The 20,076-nt window shown below is 47.3% G+C and overlaps 1 protein-coding gene across 1 annotated transcript; it reads left to right on the top strand.

Annotated features, from left to right (window-relative positions):
- The first annotated feature begins 6,152 nt into the window (after positions 1 to 6,152).
- LOC143776604 (securin-like) lies at positions 6,153 to 15,169 on the top strand. Its single transcript, XM_077266114.1, has 6 exons — positions 6,153 to 6,242; positions 6,651 to 6,738; positions 12,072 to 12,202; positions 13,995 to 14,076; positions 14,333 to 14,485; positions 15,051 to 15,169. Exons 1-6 carry the CDS (start codon positions 6,168 to 6,170, stop codon positions 15,119 to 15,121), a joined length of 600 nt encoding a protein of 199 aa, XP_077122229.1. The 5' UTR covers positions 6,153 to 6,167; the 3' UTR covers positions 15,122 to 15,169.
- Positions 15,170 to 20,076: the final 4,907 nt, after the last annotated feature.

Raw genomic sequence — 20,076 nt, 5'->3', positions numbered from 1 at the left:
AAGGATTGGCCCACTCTAGAGACGGTGAAAGTTATACAAGCATTCCTGGGACTGACCGGGTATTACCGCCACTTTGTGAAGAATTTTGCCCGCCGAGGAAGACGCTGCTGGAGCTGCTTAAAGGAGTGCCCTCAATTACAAAGAACTGGAACATTCGTTGGAAGGAACTCCAGGAGGAAGCTTTTCAAGATCTGAAGAAGGCATCGACGGAAGATCCTGTGCTGGCCTATGCGGACTTTTCTCAACCGTTTATTCTCCACACCGACAGGAGTTTGCATGGACTTGGGGCTGTGTTGTCTCAGATACAGGACGGAAGAGAGAAGGTGATCGCTTACGCAAGTCGGTCCCTTCACGATTCCGAACGTAATCCGGACAATTACATTTCTTTTAAGTTGGAGCTGCTGGCGTTGGTGTGGGCTATGACGGAGAGGTCGGCGGAATATTTGTCTGGTTCTGAAGTGCTGATACGCACCAATAACAACCCATTGGCTCATCTGGAAAATGCGAGGCTGGGAGCTCTGGAACAACGATGGGTGGCCAGAATGGCAAAGTTTCAGTACAAAATTGCTTACAAAGAGGAGCAGAGAACACTCATGCTGATGCCCTATCCAGGGTGAATCATGCTAAACCTGAGCGAAATAGAGATGAAGAACTGGAAAGTGAGGAGGTCCCCAGGTTCCTATGTCCCGCCAGGACAGTGGTGGCATCGCGCGACCAGTTACAAACCCTGACTCAGGGGGGCGACTTGGGCTGATCCCAGGATGAGTGGGTCCAGTTACAGCATGAAGATAGTGAGCTTGCTCTGCTTAGACGGTGTGTGACTTTAAAGAAACTTCCCAGTTTGGCAGAGAGAAATACTCTATGTCAGGAAACTCTGCAGATTCTTCGACAGTGGGAACGCCTTCAGATGAAGAATGGATTGCTGTATAGGAAAGTGCAACTTCAGAAGGAGCTAGGTGCTACCTGGCAAGTCATAATTCCAGAACCACTGTTTTCCGAGATAGCCACCGAAGCACATGAAAAAGGAGCGCACTTTGGTCAGGAGAAGACTTTTCAGTGGTTACAGCGGTTCATTTATCATCCTCGGCTGAAGGCGGTCGTGGAAGAGACTTGTAGGGCATGTCGGACATGTGAATTGGTTAAACCGCCGGAGCAGATAGCCCCCATGCAGTAGATCACTTCACAAAATTTGCTGCTGTGACTCCAACCGAAGATCAAACTGCGGAATCAGCTGCACATGCAATCTGTAAAAAATGTAATTCAACTTTACGGCTGTCCGACACCGATCCATTCTGACCAGGGAGCCTGTTTCTTGGGTAAAGTAATGGAAGAATTACATCGTATGTACCGGATTGACAAATTCCATATCACACTGTATCACCCTCAGGGAAACGGCGCCTGTGAACAGTTCAACCGGACATTAATTCAAAGGTTGAGAACTATGGAAGAAGATTGGAAAGCCCGGTGGTCTCAGTATGTGTCAGAGTTGGTATGGGTATACAACAATCGAGTACACCGAACCACGGGTTATACGCCCTATTTGGCCAGGCTGGAAAAGTAATAACTTAGTTAGAACTGGATCCAGAAGAGGACTACCCAAGGATAGGGGTGTCCTCCTGGGTTCCAGAACATCGTCATTGCCTGCAGACTTTGCATCGGTTGGTACAGACCAGGCTTCGGGAGTTGGAGCATGCTGAGAAAACTCCACCGCGGGCAACAGATCTTCAGGTTGCAAACCGTCTCTTAGTGCAAGAAAGATGTCCTTGAAACGAACAGGAAAATCAGTGGGGAAAGAACCCGTACCGGGCTAAAGCAACGAGTCAGCTCTGAGGGGCCTGTGTACGAGATTCAGCCTGAAGGAAAACGGAGCACTCCCACTCGCATAGTTCACCGGAATATGATTTGGCCTTGCCTATCGAAAGATCCGGTATGAGTAGGAGAGGCAACAGAGACCCTCGAGCCAGTTCCCATGGTAATAGAGGAAGAAGAGGATGTGGAGAGTGATGAACGAAGACCTGGGGTCCCTGAAGAATCTGATCCCAAGAATACAGACACACCATTGCTCCCTCCTGGACAACCTGATTCTGCCACTCAAGGGGACTCCACTACTCCTTCGAACGTACGACGCTCCGAACGAACAGCAGGAAAACCCCAATCGTTTTGATCTAGAACACTTCATTTGGCAGCAAAATGTACAAAGGAGAGGAAGATGGCCATGTGTTTCACAAGAATCCTTGCCCGTGGAATGGCGAGCAAAAGGAGTGGGGATATGTAGGAAGATGAATCAGAATAGTAGTCTCTCTTGCATGTTCACGCCTGAACTGTCGGGGCTGTCACCATTGTTGCCGGGGAAGCACTTTTTGACCGGAGCAGACCTTTGCACCTGACTGTTGGGGGCGGGTGTCATATAAAAGAGACTGAGCGTGTGGGAATGGGGTTTTTGGTGGGTACCCAGCGTGTGAAGGTTGACTCCCTCTCCGCTGACTGACGCCACCTGACAGGCCCGCGTGGCATCCTTCCATCCCCAGTGTATACAGACTTGACCATCTCCCGTTACTCTCTGACTTTTACAGTACTAACTGGTCGGTGCTGCTGACATCTGCCTACACTCTTTGCAGCGCTGATCTGGTGGTGCACGCAGTTTGTAGTGGTGAGACTACGGCCTCCACTCCGGGACTTTGTACTCCACTAGCGGTGCTTCAGACCTCCCCTCGATCAGCACCTCGTTCCAGGACCACAAGATCACGTGTAGGAAGACGAGGATACTTCGTCGCAGTTCAGAGACAGTGCTTCACTTTCCTCCAGGACTGGCTCAGAGACTTCTTGCGTCACCTACAGCACCATCATGGGATTTTCCAGCCTCCATCGTCCAAGAACCAGAAGCTGATAAGTTAACTCGTTATTTGACCCTTTGTTATTACTTTATTACCGTTTACACATTTTTTGCCTATTTACCTTCACCCCTTTACTCCCTGCATGGAGTATCTACTGCTGTGATTATATATAAAAACCCGTTAACTCTTGCTCTGCCTCCTGCTCGTCACTGCATCCCGCATACCTGCTAGTACCTTACACAAACACCCAGAAGGGAAGAAGAGGAATGACATCACACATGTGAGCAGACCCCGCCCACATTTGCAGCAGTCGTAATGTGAGCTAGCACTACACTAGGTTTTCATGGCAAATTTCAGCAGCTGCTACCCCATAGTTTTTAAAAGTGGAACTGGGGTGGGGCAGGGTCCACACCACAAATCTTACTCTGTCATGGACTGGAGTAAAATTTGTGGTGTGGCGCACACGCTGGTGTATGCCACTTAGCTGGCGCTTTATTCATGAGGGGTCAGCATGAAAAATGGCAGTCTTGATGTTCAAAGTGTTCACATCTGGTGGTTGGCGTAGAAAATAACAGCTGATCGGTGGCAGCGTTGGGTATTGGACCTTAAGGGTATGTGTCCACGTTCAGGAAACGCTGCGTTTTTGACGCTGCGTTTTTCCGCAGCGTCAAAAACGCAGCGTCCAGATGTTCCAGCATAGTGGAGGGGATTTTATGAAATCCCGTCTCCACTATGCGTGGAAACCCGCACGCGGCGGCCCTGCGACTCCGGACATGCTGCGCGTCTTTTCAGATCGCAGCATGTCCGTACACCTTGCGGGGACGCAGCGTCCCCGCAAGGCATATCACAGGGCGCTATGGGAGAGAGCGATCATCCCGGATGTGAAGAGTTAACACATCCGGCATGATCGCGTCCCAGAAAGGGGGCGGGGCTTAGCGCCGAGCGGCTTCGCCGCTGCGGCGATACCGCCGGCCATCCTGACAGTGGAAACATACCCTTAGACATCCATTTTCTCTCAGTGTTCCAGTTTGATGGGTCCAATCGTCCATCGTGTTTTTGTAAGTTCATTTTTACCATCTTTTCTGCAATGAATGAAAATACGGTCGTGTACACACAGACTAAAAAAAACATAATGCACTGTAGTCACAGCAGTAATAATCACTAGGTGATAAAACCCTTCAGTGTAAGTAAACAGCAGCACACAGTCTGACACGTGACACATCATTGAATTCTGTGTTTGAACCCCTACCTCATGTTGTCCTCAGATTACATAGAAAAAACTTGCCAACAGATTCCCGTTAATGCCACATTCAGGCAATGTGATCAGATCAGATTTTTTTCCTATTTTTCATCATACATAAAAACATTTTTTTTTACATAATTAAAATGGACGGCACATGGGCTCATAGAATTTTAATGTAAAACGACCATGTTTCAATTTCCATGATTTTAGTGAACACACTCAGTTCACGAATAACATGGACATGTGAACAGTCACATAGACTATAATTGGTATGTGTCCTATCCATGAAAAGGAAGGATAGAGCCCGAATGTAAAAAATCAGACGTCTGAATGCGGTATTAGGGCTCATACTGATAACCGTGTTTTCGGACGGAGTGCAATCTGACAAAACAACGGATCGTACTCGGACCAATGTTATTCTATAGGGTTAAGCACATGTCCGATATTTTCCTAAGGCTGGGGTCACACTTTCGAGTGCCATGCTAGAAACTCACGTGAGTCTCTCCTCAACTCCCGGCACTGCCGCCGGCACTCGGGACCGGAGCGTGCGGCTGCATGTATTTCTATGCAGCTGAATGCTCCATGCAGTGCTGGGAATTGAGGTGAGACTCGCGTGAGTTTCTAGCATTGCACTCGCAAGTGTGACACCGGCCTTAGGCTGGGTTCACATTGTGTCTTTGGCGTCCGTTAGACGGACTACGTTACACCGCGGCATAACGCGGTATAACGCAGTCCGTTAACGCCGCCATTAAGTCCTATGGCGGATGCATTGCTAGTGCACGCCCACAATGGGCGTGCGCTAGTGATGTGCCGTCATTGAGTGACGGACCCTGGGACGCGGGCTGCAGCGTTTCCGGGTCCGTCACTGCTAGTGCAGATAGAGCATCTGCTAGCTCTATCTGCGCTAGCGCGACGACATATCGGCACTTGCGTTAACAGCAGCCCGTTAACGCATGTGTTGAACGGGCTGCTGTTAACGCAATGTGAACCCGTCCATAGGCTGGAGTCACACTGCCGTATAACTCGTGCACCTCTCCTGGCCGGCACCTCTCCTGACCTGAGCATGACAGCGTGATGGATTACTATGCAGCTGTCAAGCTCAGGTCAGGAGAGCCGACAGCCAGTTTTACGATGTGATTCTCGCATGAGAAATACGGCAGTGTGTCTCTGCCCTTAGACTGAGTCTGTTCAAGAAAAAAATTGCAGCATGGACGAGTTGCATCCAGTTATCGGATCTCATTCACCCATGCAAGTCAATGAGTCCATGGAAATCATTGGACCGCACTCGGATGACATCTGAGTGCAGTCCAATTTCTGCACACTCGCAGAATGGAGAAGGCTGGAGACACTTTTATTCCCATCTTCTCCTCATCCGAGGAATCGATCACGCTATGCTCACGCTCTGATCAAACTCTAAGGGTATGTGCACACGCTGTGGATTTTGCTGCAGGATTGCAGCAGTTTTCCATGAGTTTACAGTACCATGTAAACCTGTTGAAAATAAAATCCACAATGCATATGATGAGGAAAAAAACGGGTGGAAACGCTGCATTGTTTATTCCACAGCATGTCAATTCTTTGGCGGATTCTGCAGCGGTTTACACCTGCTCCTCAATAGGAATCCGCAGGTGTAAAACCGCAAGTGGAATCCGCACAAAAATCGCGGTAAATCTGCAGTGCGGATTTCCTGCGGATTAACCAAAATCAGTGCGGGAAAATCAGCACACCATTCCGCAACGTGTGCACATAACCTAAGGCCACGTGTACATTGGAAGTTTTTTACCTCAGTATGTGTAAGCCAAAACAAGCAGTGGGTGATAAATGCAGAAGTGGTGACGTGTTTCTATTATACTTTTCCTCTGATTGTTCCACTCCTGGTTTTGGCCTACAAATACTGAGGTAAAATCCTGACCAAATACTCATCTTGTGAACGTGGCCTAACCAGAATTTGATTAGCATGTGATTAGAATAATCGTCCGGTTCTCTGGGATAGGAAATATGCTGCGGTGACCTGTCCACAATCTACGACATGTGCACACTTCCTAATGAGATAACACAAGTGGTAATGAGATGGAATAATTGGCCATGTGATGTTTAGTATAAAACGAGCAAAGCCCTTCATTTCCCAGGTAGTGACTAGTTGGAGCACTGCTTGTGGCTGGGCTGTAAGTATTGCTGAGTGTTGTGGGGGCCCCATGCTGTGTATAGGGGCCATGTTCTGACCCCTCTGTTCATTGCTCCAAGTGTTTTATTTTATTTATTTTTTGTTTTCTTTAGAGCTATTTGCTTAGTAATCCTTTTCCTTATTCTAAGTGTGTAGTCCTCCTTCACTTATGTGATGGTTGGTCTACACTTCATGGGTCCAGTATTAAGCCCACTGTAGTATGGCCCCCAGGGTCTGCCCCTCTTATCTGGTGTGGAGGGAGAGGAGCATTGTTTGCAATGTCTGAGCCCTGGGGTGATGTGGCTTCTTAATGTCAGGAGGACTGATGACTATAGACTTGAGGGGAAAGTTTTAGACAAATATCAATACACCAGAAATCCTCACTTGCTTAAGCTATTTCTTATGTCAGGTCTTAACAGGAAAAATGGAAGCTGTTATGTGGCATGAAAAGGAAAATGGTGACCTCTGCCTTCCTTCCAAGACTAACTGCCCAACTGGTAAGTTTCTCACAGCTGTTATGTGCTAGAATTCCAGCATTTCCAATGTTGGGTTATTAAATGGGGCCTTTTAACCCCATTCTCCCCAATATGTGTATTAAACCAGCTGCACAGTGATATAGGGGTTGTGGCCCCTATGAAAATCACTAAATATTCCAGGTAGACCCACACCATGACAGTCTGGACATACACAGTATAGTTGGGTGTATTTTCTCTGCGGCTGTTTCTTTGATACACCTGGACGCGTAGTGAGCAGGGTCAGAAGGCTGGTGATGTCTGATTGTGAAATAGGTGGTTATCACCACCACCAATAAGTGTTACTGCCAATATAGACCTACAGTTGTGGGGAGGAAAACTTGCAGTAACGCTGACTGCTGCGTCGGTGCGCAGGCATGTGTGGTGTCGGTGCACAGGCATGTGCGCTGTGGTCAGGCAGCGCTCACCCTACAGTTGGTGCTGTTAATCGGAAGTGTCCAAAAATAGTAATACAGTGAGGCCATGTGCAGGCCCTCTTTCTTGCAGTTCAAGTAACACAAGCTATTTTCTTTTATAAAGGAACTTGACCCCTTATATTACTGTATAGCTATATATACATTTTGGGGGAAATATTACATTTAAATGCTATTCATGGGTCTGCTCGGTGTTGCTTTAAGTGATTAATATATTATGAGGAACATGTCTGAAGGACTAAGGTATAAATGCAGCGCCCCAGAGTCCTTGTCGTTGCAGTACTGTCGCTCTGCCACTAAGGGGGGCTATGGTACGTCTGATGGCACTGAAGGAGTTCATCTGACCAGGTATCACATACACCAATACACTTCAGTCTGGCCTCCAGGGGGAGCTAAGGGTTCTATGTATTAGGCCACTCCTCAGTCTGGTAAAACTGGGGGTTAGGCAGGAAGTTAGAACAGAAAGCTGACTGAGTTGGAACCAGGCAACACCTTGTGGCAGAGGGTGTTGTGGGGGAAGATTCGGAAGGGTCCCTGTCAGGGGTGGGATCCTGACAGAGGCCTAGCGAACAGAGCGAACGTTATGGGACCGCGCCTGCACGATATAGCGGCGGTACCCCAAGAAAGGACAAGAAGCGAGGTTTATTGTGCTGAGTGAGAAACGAGATCAACGCAACAAGAAGAAATACCAGTAGGAGTCGTGCTGTAAGACCGAGGCAACATCCTATTGAGGTGCAAATAACCGGTGGCCGGAACGCCGAGGAAGTATAGAGCTCTAGGCATTACTTCAAACCAACGGCAGGGCAGTGAGTTATAGGCTGGCTGTCTCACCTACGAAGACATAGGGGGCAACCTTTGGAGAGGGGCGACTCTAGGGTCCCGGAAGAGCTCCAAGCCTACCCGTCATACAGGTGCGTCCTACCATAAGATCTGGGGGACGGGAAGAAGAAGAACATCAGAATCGAGTTGTGAGGGAACACGAGAAACAGACACAACAGTTGTGGGGACTATCCCGTAAGCTCAGCAGGGGAGGACCACAACACACAAGCGCTAGAAGGTAGGCACAGATTTCCACCTGCAACGGGAACTCTGGAGGTGCCATCGGACCGGCCGGACTTGCGCAGCCCGGTTAACCGTATTCCGGACTGAGGATCTAGAAGCTTTCAGTAAAGAGACTGCAACCTGGTGTCCTCGTTATTTACTGCGACCGGCACTTCACCGCACCATAACATCGTCATCATACCTCCACCTTTATTGTACGCCCCTCAGCAGGGTCACGGACCGGGTCTAGCCACCGTGACAACCCCAGAGCAGAGACTCAGAGGCCCGGTACCGGGTACCCCTCGGCCCTGCGGCAGTGGGGGCGCTACATAAACATTACGTTTCCATCACCTGATTACTGCTATGGCTCTCTGTGCCTCTGTTCTTCTACTACCAGGACCGTGCCAAGGTGATGTCTGGGCCTCCTGTGGTGGAAGTCCATGCTGAAATTAGAAGGAACCTGACACCTCCTGCTTGTATCAGACCAGTGGCTGCAGCTTTCAGACATATATGTTTAACTTTGAAATTCTTTGGTGTGAGAAACCTAGGTTAAAGATGGCTGGTGCCAGAGTTGCACAAGACTAGCTGGACAGATTGGTGGTGACAGGCCTGATTGTATAGGGAGAGGTCTTTCACTCAACAGGGGCAGGCAGTGAAAAGTTACGCAAGTGTTTGTGGTTTTCTTCTTGTATTTATCCTTTACTCTTAGAAACTGCATTTCATAGTTGATGTCCCCGTCATAACTTTTATTTCAGATATTACAGTTGCAGTATTGATTTATGATCAGAGAAATCTGCTTCTTTATTGGCCATCAGGGCTGCCTCTAGGAATTTTGGGGCCCTCTTGACACTCCAGCCCCGCCTCCACCCCATGAACTGTCCAGTCCTACCACTCTCTTGAGAACTCCACTTCTCACCAATCACACATTAACAATTCCCATCATCAGATCACACATGTAGCCAGCAGCTTTTGTTTTGGCCAAAAGATTTTTTTTTTTTTTTTTTTTTTAAGCCGCCAAAACAACAAGGTAGACTCTTTTGGCCGAGCACTACTCTACCCTATCCTATTAAACATTTAAAATATCCCATACTATTTGGGTATATTTTTATTTATCGTTCAATTTTTAAAATGACCAATAATATCACATACAAGGGACAAATACCACCGAGCCATGACCAGACAACATATTACCACTGCATAGACACCAATAATAACACATCTAAGGAACAAAGACTAGCACATCATGTCCAGACCACATATTACCACCACATGGTGACCAGTAATGCCATGTACAAGGAACAAATACCACCACACCATGACCAGACCACAATACTAATATCACTAAGTGCCATTATACACAGGAGATCTGTACTTTGTATGCATTGTCTGTGTACAGGTAATAGTGATCACCAGTCTCATTATATACACACGAGAACTGTATATATTGTACAGGTTATAGTGATCCATGACATTATATACACAGGAGCTCTGTATATTGTTGTGAATTCCGTTGTCGGACTCCCTCCTGTGGTCATGAATGGTACTTCGGTGAGTTCTGTTCTTGGACTCCCTCTTGTGGCTTTGAGTGGAACTGCTGGTCCTTGAGGTTGGCTTTCTCAGCTGCCCTCGTTTATGGCTAGGCTGGCTTCTCTATTTAACTCCACTCAGATCGTTACTTCATGCCAGCTGTCAATGTCTTAGTATTGGTTCAGATCTCTCTTGGACTTCTCAGATGACCTGTTTACTCCAGCAGAAGCTAAGTTCCTACTAGTTCATTGTTACTGCTTATTCTAGTCCAGCTTGCTATCATGGTATTTACTTGCTAGCTGGAAGCTCTGGGGGTGCAGAGTGGCACCTCCACACCGTGAGTCGGTGTGGAGGTCTTTTTGCATACTCTGCGGTCAGCACAAAAAAAACTACAAAAACCACTCAGAGTTCCCTTTTCTATACTCTGACTATTTAGTGAAGACTGGCCTCCTTTGCTAAAACCTGTTTCATTCCTGTGTTTGTGACTTTCCTCTAAACTCACCGTCAATATATGTGGGGGCTGCCTTTTCCTTTGGGGAATTTCTCTGAGGCAAGGTAAGGCTTCTATTTCTATCTTTAGGGGTAGTTAGCTCTTAGGCTGTGAAGAGGCGTCTAGGGAGAGTTGGGTACGCTCCACGGCTATTTCTAGTGTGTGTGATAGGAGTAGGGTTTGCGGTCAGCAGAGTTCCCACTTCCCCAGAGCTTGTCCCGATTCCTAGTTTAACCATCAGGTCATTCCGGGTGCACCTAACCACCAGGTCCATAACAGTATATATTGTCTGTGTAAAGGTAATAGTGATCACTGGTGACATTGTACACAGGAACACTGTATATAGTATACAGTGTACAGGTAACACTGACTCACCAGTGTCGTCTCTAGGTGAAGTCTTTCATCTTTGCTTTTCATCTTCATCCAGCACAGACCAACATCACTTCTTCCAGCCAGGGCTAGTCTCTGCAGGAAACAAGTTATCTAGAACTCCGCTTGCAGAACACAATTTTTTTTTTTTTCCCAAATTCTAAACTACATCAGATGAAGAAAAGCTACAGTGTCACACTGCACAGTAACCGCCTCTTCCATTTAAAACAGTATCCTCAAAAAAAATAAAATGTCACTACAGTAATATCCCTTAATTGGCTCTTATGGTAATAATATCCCCCATCCTGGCCCCCTTGTGTCTCATTCCTGGCTCCAGCCATATGTTCTCCCATCCTGCCCTCATGAGTATCCTTTCTGCCCTGGGCCGGATGGAGACACATGGTCCATGTGTCCCCATCCTACCGGTGAAATACACTACAGCTTGCTGCTTTCAATAAAAAATAATTAAAAAAACCTTTCCTTACCTGGCCACACTCCTGCGGTGAAGATCCCTCCCAGTGTTTCAAGCGCGCACTCGCTGCTATGCGCCCTGTCAGCTCGATTGGCTGGCAACTTTAACTATTGCCTTGCAGGCCCACAAGGCAATGGAGTAACTGAACCTGCATTTCAGGCGTAGGTTCAGTTACCGCATCAGCAGAATCCTGCCGCTGGGGCCTAGGCCCGATGAGCAGGAGATGGGGCCTGATTCGGGCCCCCTCTGCCCACTGGGCCCCATACACCAGTCAGGGCAGTAATGCCCTGATGGCAGCCCTGTCAACCATAATTGATCAGTCAAAGTTCTCAATTCTGAGGTAAAATCTGTCAGACTTTATTCCATTACTGAGAAGATTCTATGTAGATGGATCACACATTACACCATTTCACCCATAGAAGTGGATAGAGATCTCTGGCTCCCCGCTTCTCCCATCTACATAGAATTGGATCAGTAGCCGCCATCTCTTATCTCCGTAATGGGAAAGTGTCTTCACAGAATACAGATTTTGACTCAAATTGAGAGTTTTGATAATGACCAGCTTAGGCAGAGAAAGAGGCAGTTCTCTCCTGATAAAGTTCATTTCAAAGTTGCGTATTTTCATGTGCGATATTGATCTATGAAACAAACACTGTTACGACTTAAAGGGGTTGTCCGGTGAAAACCGACAAGTCTGCATTCACTGACTGCAGACTTGTGACCACTAAATGTGCATTTGAGTACCAGTACTGTGGTGGAGCATCTCGGTGCCAAGCCCAGTAAGCCTCCAGACAGCCGTTGTGTTTGAGCAGGCTTCTGTGGCACCAGGGTAACCTGACAACTGGCCACATTTTCCTCCTTTTCTAGGAGAGTTGGCAAACGAGGCATTTCTATTACAAGCTTATAACTCTAGATTAAGGTACCTTCATTCTTGTGGTGTGAGCACTAAATGATCCAATGCTTCTCTGCATTTATTTTCTTGCAGTTCCACAACTTAATAAAGGGACATTACAAATGGTTAATGCCAAGAGCTTTACAGTGGCCAAACCAAGAGCACTTAGGAAGGCGCTGGGGAACATTAACCAAGTGCAAACTAGAAAACCTGCTTCATCAAAGGTAAGCCCCTCATAGCCCCTGAGGAAGATCTGTGAACACTGCAGCATGGTGATGTGCTGGACCTCCTGTGCGGTGCTGAACCACCTCATCCACAGCAGAGAAAATGCCGGCTTGGAGTCTAAATCGCATCTCCCAGCAGGATGGAAGTGACCAGTCTATACCTCACTGCTCCCCCTGCCTATATGTATATCTGCCATAGATCTAGAAATATGGGCTGTTTACTGCAATTTTAATGGCCTTTTCCAAGGAGGTATTTCTCAGAATAATGTAGAACTGATTAAAGAAATGGCCCCAGACATTCCCATGAACCACACAACTTTGGTATGGTAAAGGCCCAAACTGTGCATTAAACAAGGTCCATAATGCTGCAACCATGTGGCATTCTCGGGAGCAGCAGGAACAATATACAGGCAAAAACTGGTCATTTTTCACCCACTGCCAAATCCTCTCTAGCCTCACACTGATCTGTGGACAACTGCTACCTCTTCAATAGCTGTGCCAGGGTTGTTCCCTGGACAAAGTACACTCTAATCTTCAATCCAGAGTGTAGCTAGGGTTTTGGTTCAGGGGGCAAAACTTCCGAGTGGCCCCTAACCAGGTAACCTTGATTACAACTGGGTGATGCACTCTAATGGTGGATGTAGGAGAACCTCAGATGACTGTGCTGTTTAAAATCTCTATACGAAGACCAACACTGATATGACTACCATACGGTGATAATATATTTGTAGATACCTGTCCTGTAGAACACATAGGTGATTAGATGTGGATATATATATCCGCTGACCTTTTCTGATGGAGCCGTTCACTTTTCTGTCTCTTCCATCTAGCCCAGACAGACATGACAACTTCTCCAGCCAGGGCTCATCTGCAGAGATAACACTTATCTAACTTCTCACACCTCAGGCACCATCCCAATCTATCCCCAACCTGCACAAACTCCTTATCCTGCTGATACTCCAATACTGAGCTGCTGCTGCCATATCACCCTATTACTGACCTCAAGATGGTGAAACATCTAAAATAGGAGTGCCCACATTTTGCCCTTAGAAAGTAATAATGCCCTCTGTGTACCCCTTTGACAGTCACAATAACGAGTGCCCACTTAACACTTGCTGTTCGTGTCCCCTGTACAGATCCCTTCTACACAGTATACTGACCCCTTAGTAGTCCCCCACACTGTATGATGGCCCACTAAGATGCCTCCATATAGCGTAATACACTCTCAATAATACGATGCTTGCCTTTCCTCCTTGTTCTCCCTACTGTTAGTGCCTGCTCATCTTGGCACAGGCCATGTAATGACATCATTGACATGAGAGGGAGCGTGTCGCTCCCTGTTTTAATTGCTCTCATATGCTACTTCAATCAATAGATCTTGGAATAATTTGCCCAACTGGATGTTTAAAAAAAAAAAAAAAATGTTCCTACACTGCAAACCTTATAAATATACCCCAACTGTGTAACTGTGTAATGGCTGTCTTACCGTGCAGTCTAATCATACTGCAGCTCAGGCGGTGAAGAAAGTGTCCCAGTCTATCCTGTCTGTATACTCATTTGCTTCCTCCACAGCCCACAAACTGTTATCTGACCATGTTGTGGAACTTAGAATAAAAAGATCTATTAAGAATTAAAATGTGCTTTGTTCGTGAGAACACTTTTGTCTGTCTTTAGTTATGTACTGTGATGCTGCAATCTAAGTTTGGGGGTTTCTCGAAACATACCCCGGCAAGCTTTGCCTGACAAGTTGTGAACATCATCTTAATTATCCACTTTTTTTTTTTTTCCTCAGGTGGCCAAAAATAGCAATTTGAAAAAGGAAAAATGTGCGGAGTATCCTGAGATTGACACCTTCATTCCATATAATCCTCTAGGTACTGCATGGTCTCGCTACTCATTGCATGTATTTATGTGGTGTTTACTGGTTGGGTTCACACTGCTTTCAATTACATTAAGAACTCAGTTATGGTGTATGATTTTACACTAAACACAAGCTGGATATGTGCCTACCTAATTTTACCACTTTTCTGACCTATGGGATATTATCGGGGCGCTCCTATACCTGAGCTTTAGGTCATTTCATGAACATAACTTTTTTTTTTTTTTCTTCCCTCTTATAACCCTCTCCAGATTATGAGACCTTTGATGTTCCTGAAGAGCATAAACTCAGTGATCGCTGTCTGGCCGGCCTTCCACTCTTTGTTTCAAAGGATGATGCTGAGAGATTTGCTGCACTTCACAATCCTGTTTTCTCTCCAATGGAAACTGAACCAATAAAATATGGTAAGTAGTTGGGCTATAAACATTCGGGGCAAAAGAAACCAACTCCTAGTAAAGCCTGAGAGAAAACCATGGATGGCACTTGGCTAAGAAAATCAGTCATGTGCACGATCCCTCAAACTGATACTTCATTACACCCAATGCACATAATAAAATTATACAATTTCTCACACAAGGGACATACAAATGTCCCATGAGATCACTAAATCTTAGCTTTTGCTATTTTTAAAGGGTTGTCAACTCTCAAATGGTCCCCAAAGTATGTAAAGTACAAAATTAAACTCTGCTTATACTGGTCTCCCCACCACCCCTAGAACCAGAGCAGACTTCTGTCACTGCTGCAGTCCTGGTGTGACTACAGGGGTCATCGGCACCAGTACTCGTTACTTGACATTGCTCATTACTTGGTTACATACCCAAGCACCCTAACTCGAGCAACAAGCACTTGTGCTCATCACTAGTGTTGTCACGGCTCTAGTTAGTCATTGTGCTCTGCATCACATCCATCAACCTCCTGTCTCATATTAAGCTGTGTTCTTGTCATCTAACAATGCCATTTTTGTTCCAGACTCCATTGCCACCTCCATCCCTTTATTTGATGACATCACTATTGACTTGCCTGTTCTGTGCTACTTTTAATATTCAACTGTTTAATGTTTAAATAAAGATTTTATTTTTGTCTTTTAACTTTCTCCGTCTGTTACACCCAGAAGCTTCAATGCTGGTACTGGCTTTAAAAATAATCCAATCTCTTAATGTGGGGCCTTTTGGTGTAAATCTACAGTAATATGTTGTGCAAGCTAGACCCTCCCTAATCATGGGTTTTATGCAGCTAACGGGAACTAAAACCCCAATTCAGCCCCCCTGTCTTCACCTTCCCGTGTGTGGTGAAAGAGAAAACTGCAAAATCTGATAACTTTGATTTAAGGGCACAAACTGAGTCACGCCGCACAAAATCAATAGTTAACTTTACCCACATGTCCACTTTACATCAGCACAATTCTTGAAGCCTAATAAATTCCTAACAAATATAGAAGGGTTAAAAGTTGACCAGCGACTCACTTTCCCAACGATTTTCAAAACTTCATTGGGGGGGCATGTTTGAGGGCCTATATGACAGAAAATACACAAGTGACACCATTCTAAACTCCGCAACTTTTCATTTAGACAAATGTTAACCTTGTGAAAGTAAAAACATGAGATTACACAACTTATGGTGCATTTTCTCTGCACAATATTTGGAGGAAAAACTAGTTTGAGCACACAGCTTGGAAGGCAGGAGCGCCACTGCACTCTTTACATGCTAAATTTGCTTGGATAATTTAGCAGTGGTCATGTTGCATTGGGAGAACCCCTGATGTGACTAAACAGTGGACATCATGCCTGTTGGGCTCTCCATGCCTGTAGTTACACGCCTGGGCATGACACAACCGGTGCAGGGGTTGCAATCGCACTTGGGGCCCTGAAGCCTAGGGGGCCCTAAAATCCCTTTGGCCTATAGAATAAAATGCTATTAAAGATTTACAATATTTGTGGGCCCCTTTGGCGCTTTCGCATCAGGGCCCATGAATTTCAAGTTACGCCATTGGTCATGCCTGTGACACAGCCGCTACACATGCAGCTGGGGAGCCGAACAGCTGATCGGCCAGAGCGATCAGGAAGCCGGGTTCCCTCTGCAGCTTATTCAGTAAGTGCTATAGTTTAACAAATAAGCAGGGACCTGAGCAAATTTGCTCATCTTTACTTGGGAGGGACTGAGCACAGATTTTCCTAAAATAGTTTGCAGACTCCATATTCTGAGCCCCTAAGTGCTAACTGCCAGGGCTGTGGGGAACTCAGTCCAGGTCAGGCAGTTCTTCAGGGGTTGTCATGGCAGCAGTGACCCAGTCCGTGGTCCTGGGCGTCCAATAAAATAAATGATGAAGGAAAGGGGAACAGCATGAGGGATTGATTCGTGATGCCGCCCGTGGTGTTCGGTGAGGAATGGCCGACGCTGCGATTCAGGTCCACTGGGGCGGTTGGTGACGCAGCTGAGATATTACAGCTCTCCACAGGTAGAGCTAGGCCCCAGGGCAGTTAAAGTCAATGATGAATTGATGTAGTGCAGGGCATGTGATGCAGTAAATCTGAGGACACAGCAAAGTGAAGTTTTCACACTTTTTACTCAGTCAGTTGGTTACAATCTCCAGCCGGGCGCTGTGTCCTCTGGGTCTGTAGTCCAGCCAGCTCTCAGGTAGTTTGAGGTGCACAATTCCGTGACCCCCCTTCTTGTGTACCTTCCCTGTCTCTCTGCGCTGGCTTCACCCTCCTGCCCTGTGCCTCACAGTGTCCCAAGCCAGCAACCTTGGGTCCTGTCGGGCGACACTCTCTTGATCCCCTTGATCCTATGTAGCTGCCTTTTCAGCAAATGCATGTGGATTTGGCTGTGGCCCATGCAGACGCCACTGCCTCCGGTTCGCTAGCTGAGTCTCAGTCTTCTACACTAGTCTTGGGCTGGTTCCCCACTGCAATCTGGTCCTTCCACCCAACTACGGTCAGCGTGAATTTGGGCGCCAGGGTGGATTCCTCACCTTCCTGGCCCCTAGGGGGGACACACACACTCACACACTCACTCACACTTCAACTCCTCACCGACTGACTCCGCTCACACCCTCTACCTAGTTTCCCCCCCCCCCCCTCCAACCTGAGTTGAACCCTTCTTCAATAGGGTCCACCCAGATTCCCTGGAGTGCTGTTGGATGCTAGTGTTGAGGTACCGGGTAGTGCCCCTCCTTACCCGAGAGCTGGGGTACCACACCTCTGGATGAGCTGCAGTACCTCTGTGGCAACTGGACCATTAGGGACACCACATACCCTCCCCCATTAAACACAGCACGGCCGCGGGCTGGAGCAGAGCAAGTTAAATGTTAAAACGTACAATTTTTCTGAAATCCATTTCAACAGGTAAAACAGTCAAACATGTAATTCTTTCTTCCCTTTATGGGAGGTACTTTGCACTTGAACGTTGCATATAAATAACAAAAACATAAAACAGAGCATTACTCTCAATAAAACTTCCTAATCCAGTTCAATTGGTTGCAGTGAGATCCTGAACCGGATATCCTTCTCACTATCCTTAGTGCCATATGGGGAAATCTGTCTCAAACCCCCAACGTAGGCCCTGGGTGTGGCTACAGGGTCTAACTGGTCAACTCGTTGGACCACTTTTCGGGCACGCCAGACGGTTTTTATTCTTTGGTCTACTGTAATATGTAGTGTGTCCCACTCTCAAGGTTTGCTGTAAAACCAACAAGGAGCACATTAAGTGCTAACTATTTACAATAAACATTCTGGCCATTCACCGTCCATGACCACATTGTCTTTAAACTGCACAAACACTCACTCTAGTCCATGTTGCCTAGTAGTCACCTTCTACTTCATTTTCCAAGGCAGTACCTGGTGCCTGCAACCTCCTGACTGGAAAACTTCTTTGTCAGGCATCACTATGGGTGACTCAAATGGAGCAAGTCCTGCAGCCGGGTTCTGAGTGGCCTTTGTTCGCACTGCCATGTTTGCTGGAGCTGCAGGGACTGGTGCAGCATCTGGGGTTGAAGCTGCCGGTTGTCTTTTTGGCACTGCACCTGCTGGCATGGGAACAGCATGTCCCCCTGTACATTTCTTTACATTGAGGGCGTACCACCCCCTTTTGCCCACATGCCAGGGGAAGGTGACTAAAACCGCCGGGTGCAAGTCACGATAGGGATGGCCCTCCAGCAGGTGTGACTCCACGTTCCGGCAGGTTACAAATAGTTCTGAGGTTATCCCGGGCTCCTTGATTTACTCTCAGCCCCTTTTCAAGTCAAAGAAGACCACTGTGTCCTGCCTCTGTGAACCCCGAATGGCAGGTCTAGCCTGGACCTGACCGCTTCTCCATTGTACTCCACTGGACCCTGCGCTCCCGCTCCTCTGCCTCCCACCTGGGCATCTGCTGTCGGCAGTGGTCCTCCCAGCTAAGGATCTCCACCCAGTTTTCTCCTGCTTGGGCCTCCTCTGGGAACCCCATCAATTCCATCCACTGGTGCTCCCAACGGAAAAGACCCTCTTGCTATGCACCTCCTGGGCACGAGTTCCGGCTGCAGCGGAGCTCGGCTAGTCCCAATGTGTTCTGTCCAGTCCCAGGCTAAGTTTTTAAATGCCTGGCTGGGTTTTAGGGCTGGTGGGGGTTTTAAGAGCCCAACCAGGGTCTCCTCGGCCACCGGGGCAATGTTGCTACCTGTGTCTGTTGTCTCTCCGGTGCCAGACACCCTTCCTCCTCTGGGGACAAGGATGTTAGTTGCGAGACCATTTACTGCTCGGTCACCTTCTCCAGCAGGGCTTCCCGCCATCTTGTCCTTGCTGTAATCTGCGTCTTTTGGAGCTGGCGGCCCAGCTCCTTCACCTCAGCTTTCAGGAAGTCCGGGTCCACCACGGGCAGCTGGTCCGAGTCTTCTTGTCGGCTGGGGCAGTCCACCGCTTCCACCCCACAGTCTGGAGCTCTCCATCCACTGCACGCCATGGTGCTCACCGGGTGCCTTGCCGCCTCTCCTGCAGCACACATTCCCGTACATCCACTTGTGCTCCTTCCGTTCTTCACCCTTCCTGGGCGGATCCTTCTTTTCCCACCAGCCATACCAGGAGGCAGATCCCTCTCTCTGACGGACAAGTTCATTTTGCGTTGCAGTCCTTACAGTGGGTGGGTACAGCTTTTGCACCGCTTGGCAACCCGGGCCACCACAGGCTATATATTTCGGCTTCATCTTGCCCCTGAGAGAGGGCTATTAGGGCTTTCTCAGCCTGAATCTCCAAATTTGGTTCCTCATAAAACAACCCCAAAGCCAGAAAAAACGCATCCACATTGAGCAACGCAGGATCCCCTGGTGCCAATGAAAATGCCCAATTTTGGGGGTCACCCCGCAGTAAAGAAATAACAATTTTTACTTGCTGGGCAGGATCTCCAGCAGAATGAGATCTCAGCGAAAGAAACAATTTACAATTGTATTTAAAATTTAGAAAACAAGATCGATCTCCAGAAAAAAACTCCGGTATAGGAATTTTAGGTTCAGACCGAGGAGCATGTAACAAAAAATCTTGTATATTCTGAACTTTAGAGGCAAGATTATTCAAATTGGTAGCCAGACTCTGGGGATCCATATTTCAACAGATAAAGTCTGAGCCATTCAGGGGTTAAGAGGAGAGGAAAACAGGAGACTGCAATTAGAGCTGGAGTGCAACTTCAGAGGAAGGAAAAAAAAAAAAAAAAAGGTTTCACACAGTTCCTTTTCTCTCCTGCTTCAGCCTATAGATTAAACATTTGGGCTGGCCATACTGTTATGGTTTCCAATTGCAAGGAAACATCAGAAGCATAGAATAAACGGACAAGCTCTCGGGTGATGGAAACTAGAGCTGACCGCGATGCTAAACCTACACACCACACTAGAAGTAGCCAGGGGGCATTCCTGCGTTGTCTCTAGATGCCGCGCGCCAGCCGGAGAACTAACTACCCCTGGTAGAAGAAAACACAGTCCTGGCTTGCCTCCAGAGAATGTCCCCACAGGAGATAGCAGCCCCCCACATAT

Source organism: Ranitomeya variabilis, chromosome 5 (genome assembly GCF_051348905.1).
Source record: "Ranitomeya variabilis isolate aRanVar5 chromosome 5, aRanVar5.hap1, whole genome shotgun sequence".
Taxonomy (NCBI): domain Eukaryota; kingdom Metazoa; phylum Chordata; class Amphibia; order Anura; family Dendrobatidae; genus Ranitomeya; species Ranitomeya variabilis.
Note: the sequence above shows the minus strand (reverse complement) of the source record. Positions and strands in the feature narration are given on the sequence as shown.

Bases quoted from the DNA above. Each gene is read 5' to 3' on its own strand.
- LOC143776604 (XM_077266114.1), top strand. From the start codon at position 6,168: ATGTTTAGTATAAAACGAGCAAAGCCCTTCATTTCCCAGGTAGTGACT. The intron at 6,243-6,650 runs GTAAGTATTGCT...TTCTTATGTCAG, and splicing joins GCACTGCTTGTGGCTGGGCT to GTCTTAACAGGAAAAATGGA. The intron at 6,739-12,071 runs GTAAGTTTCTCA...ATTTTCTTGCAG, and splicing joins CAAGACTAACTGCCCAACTG to TTCCACAACTTAATAAAGGG.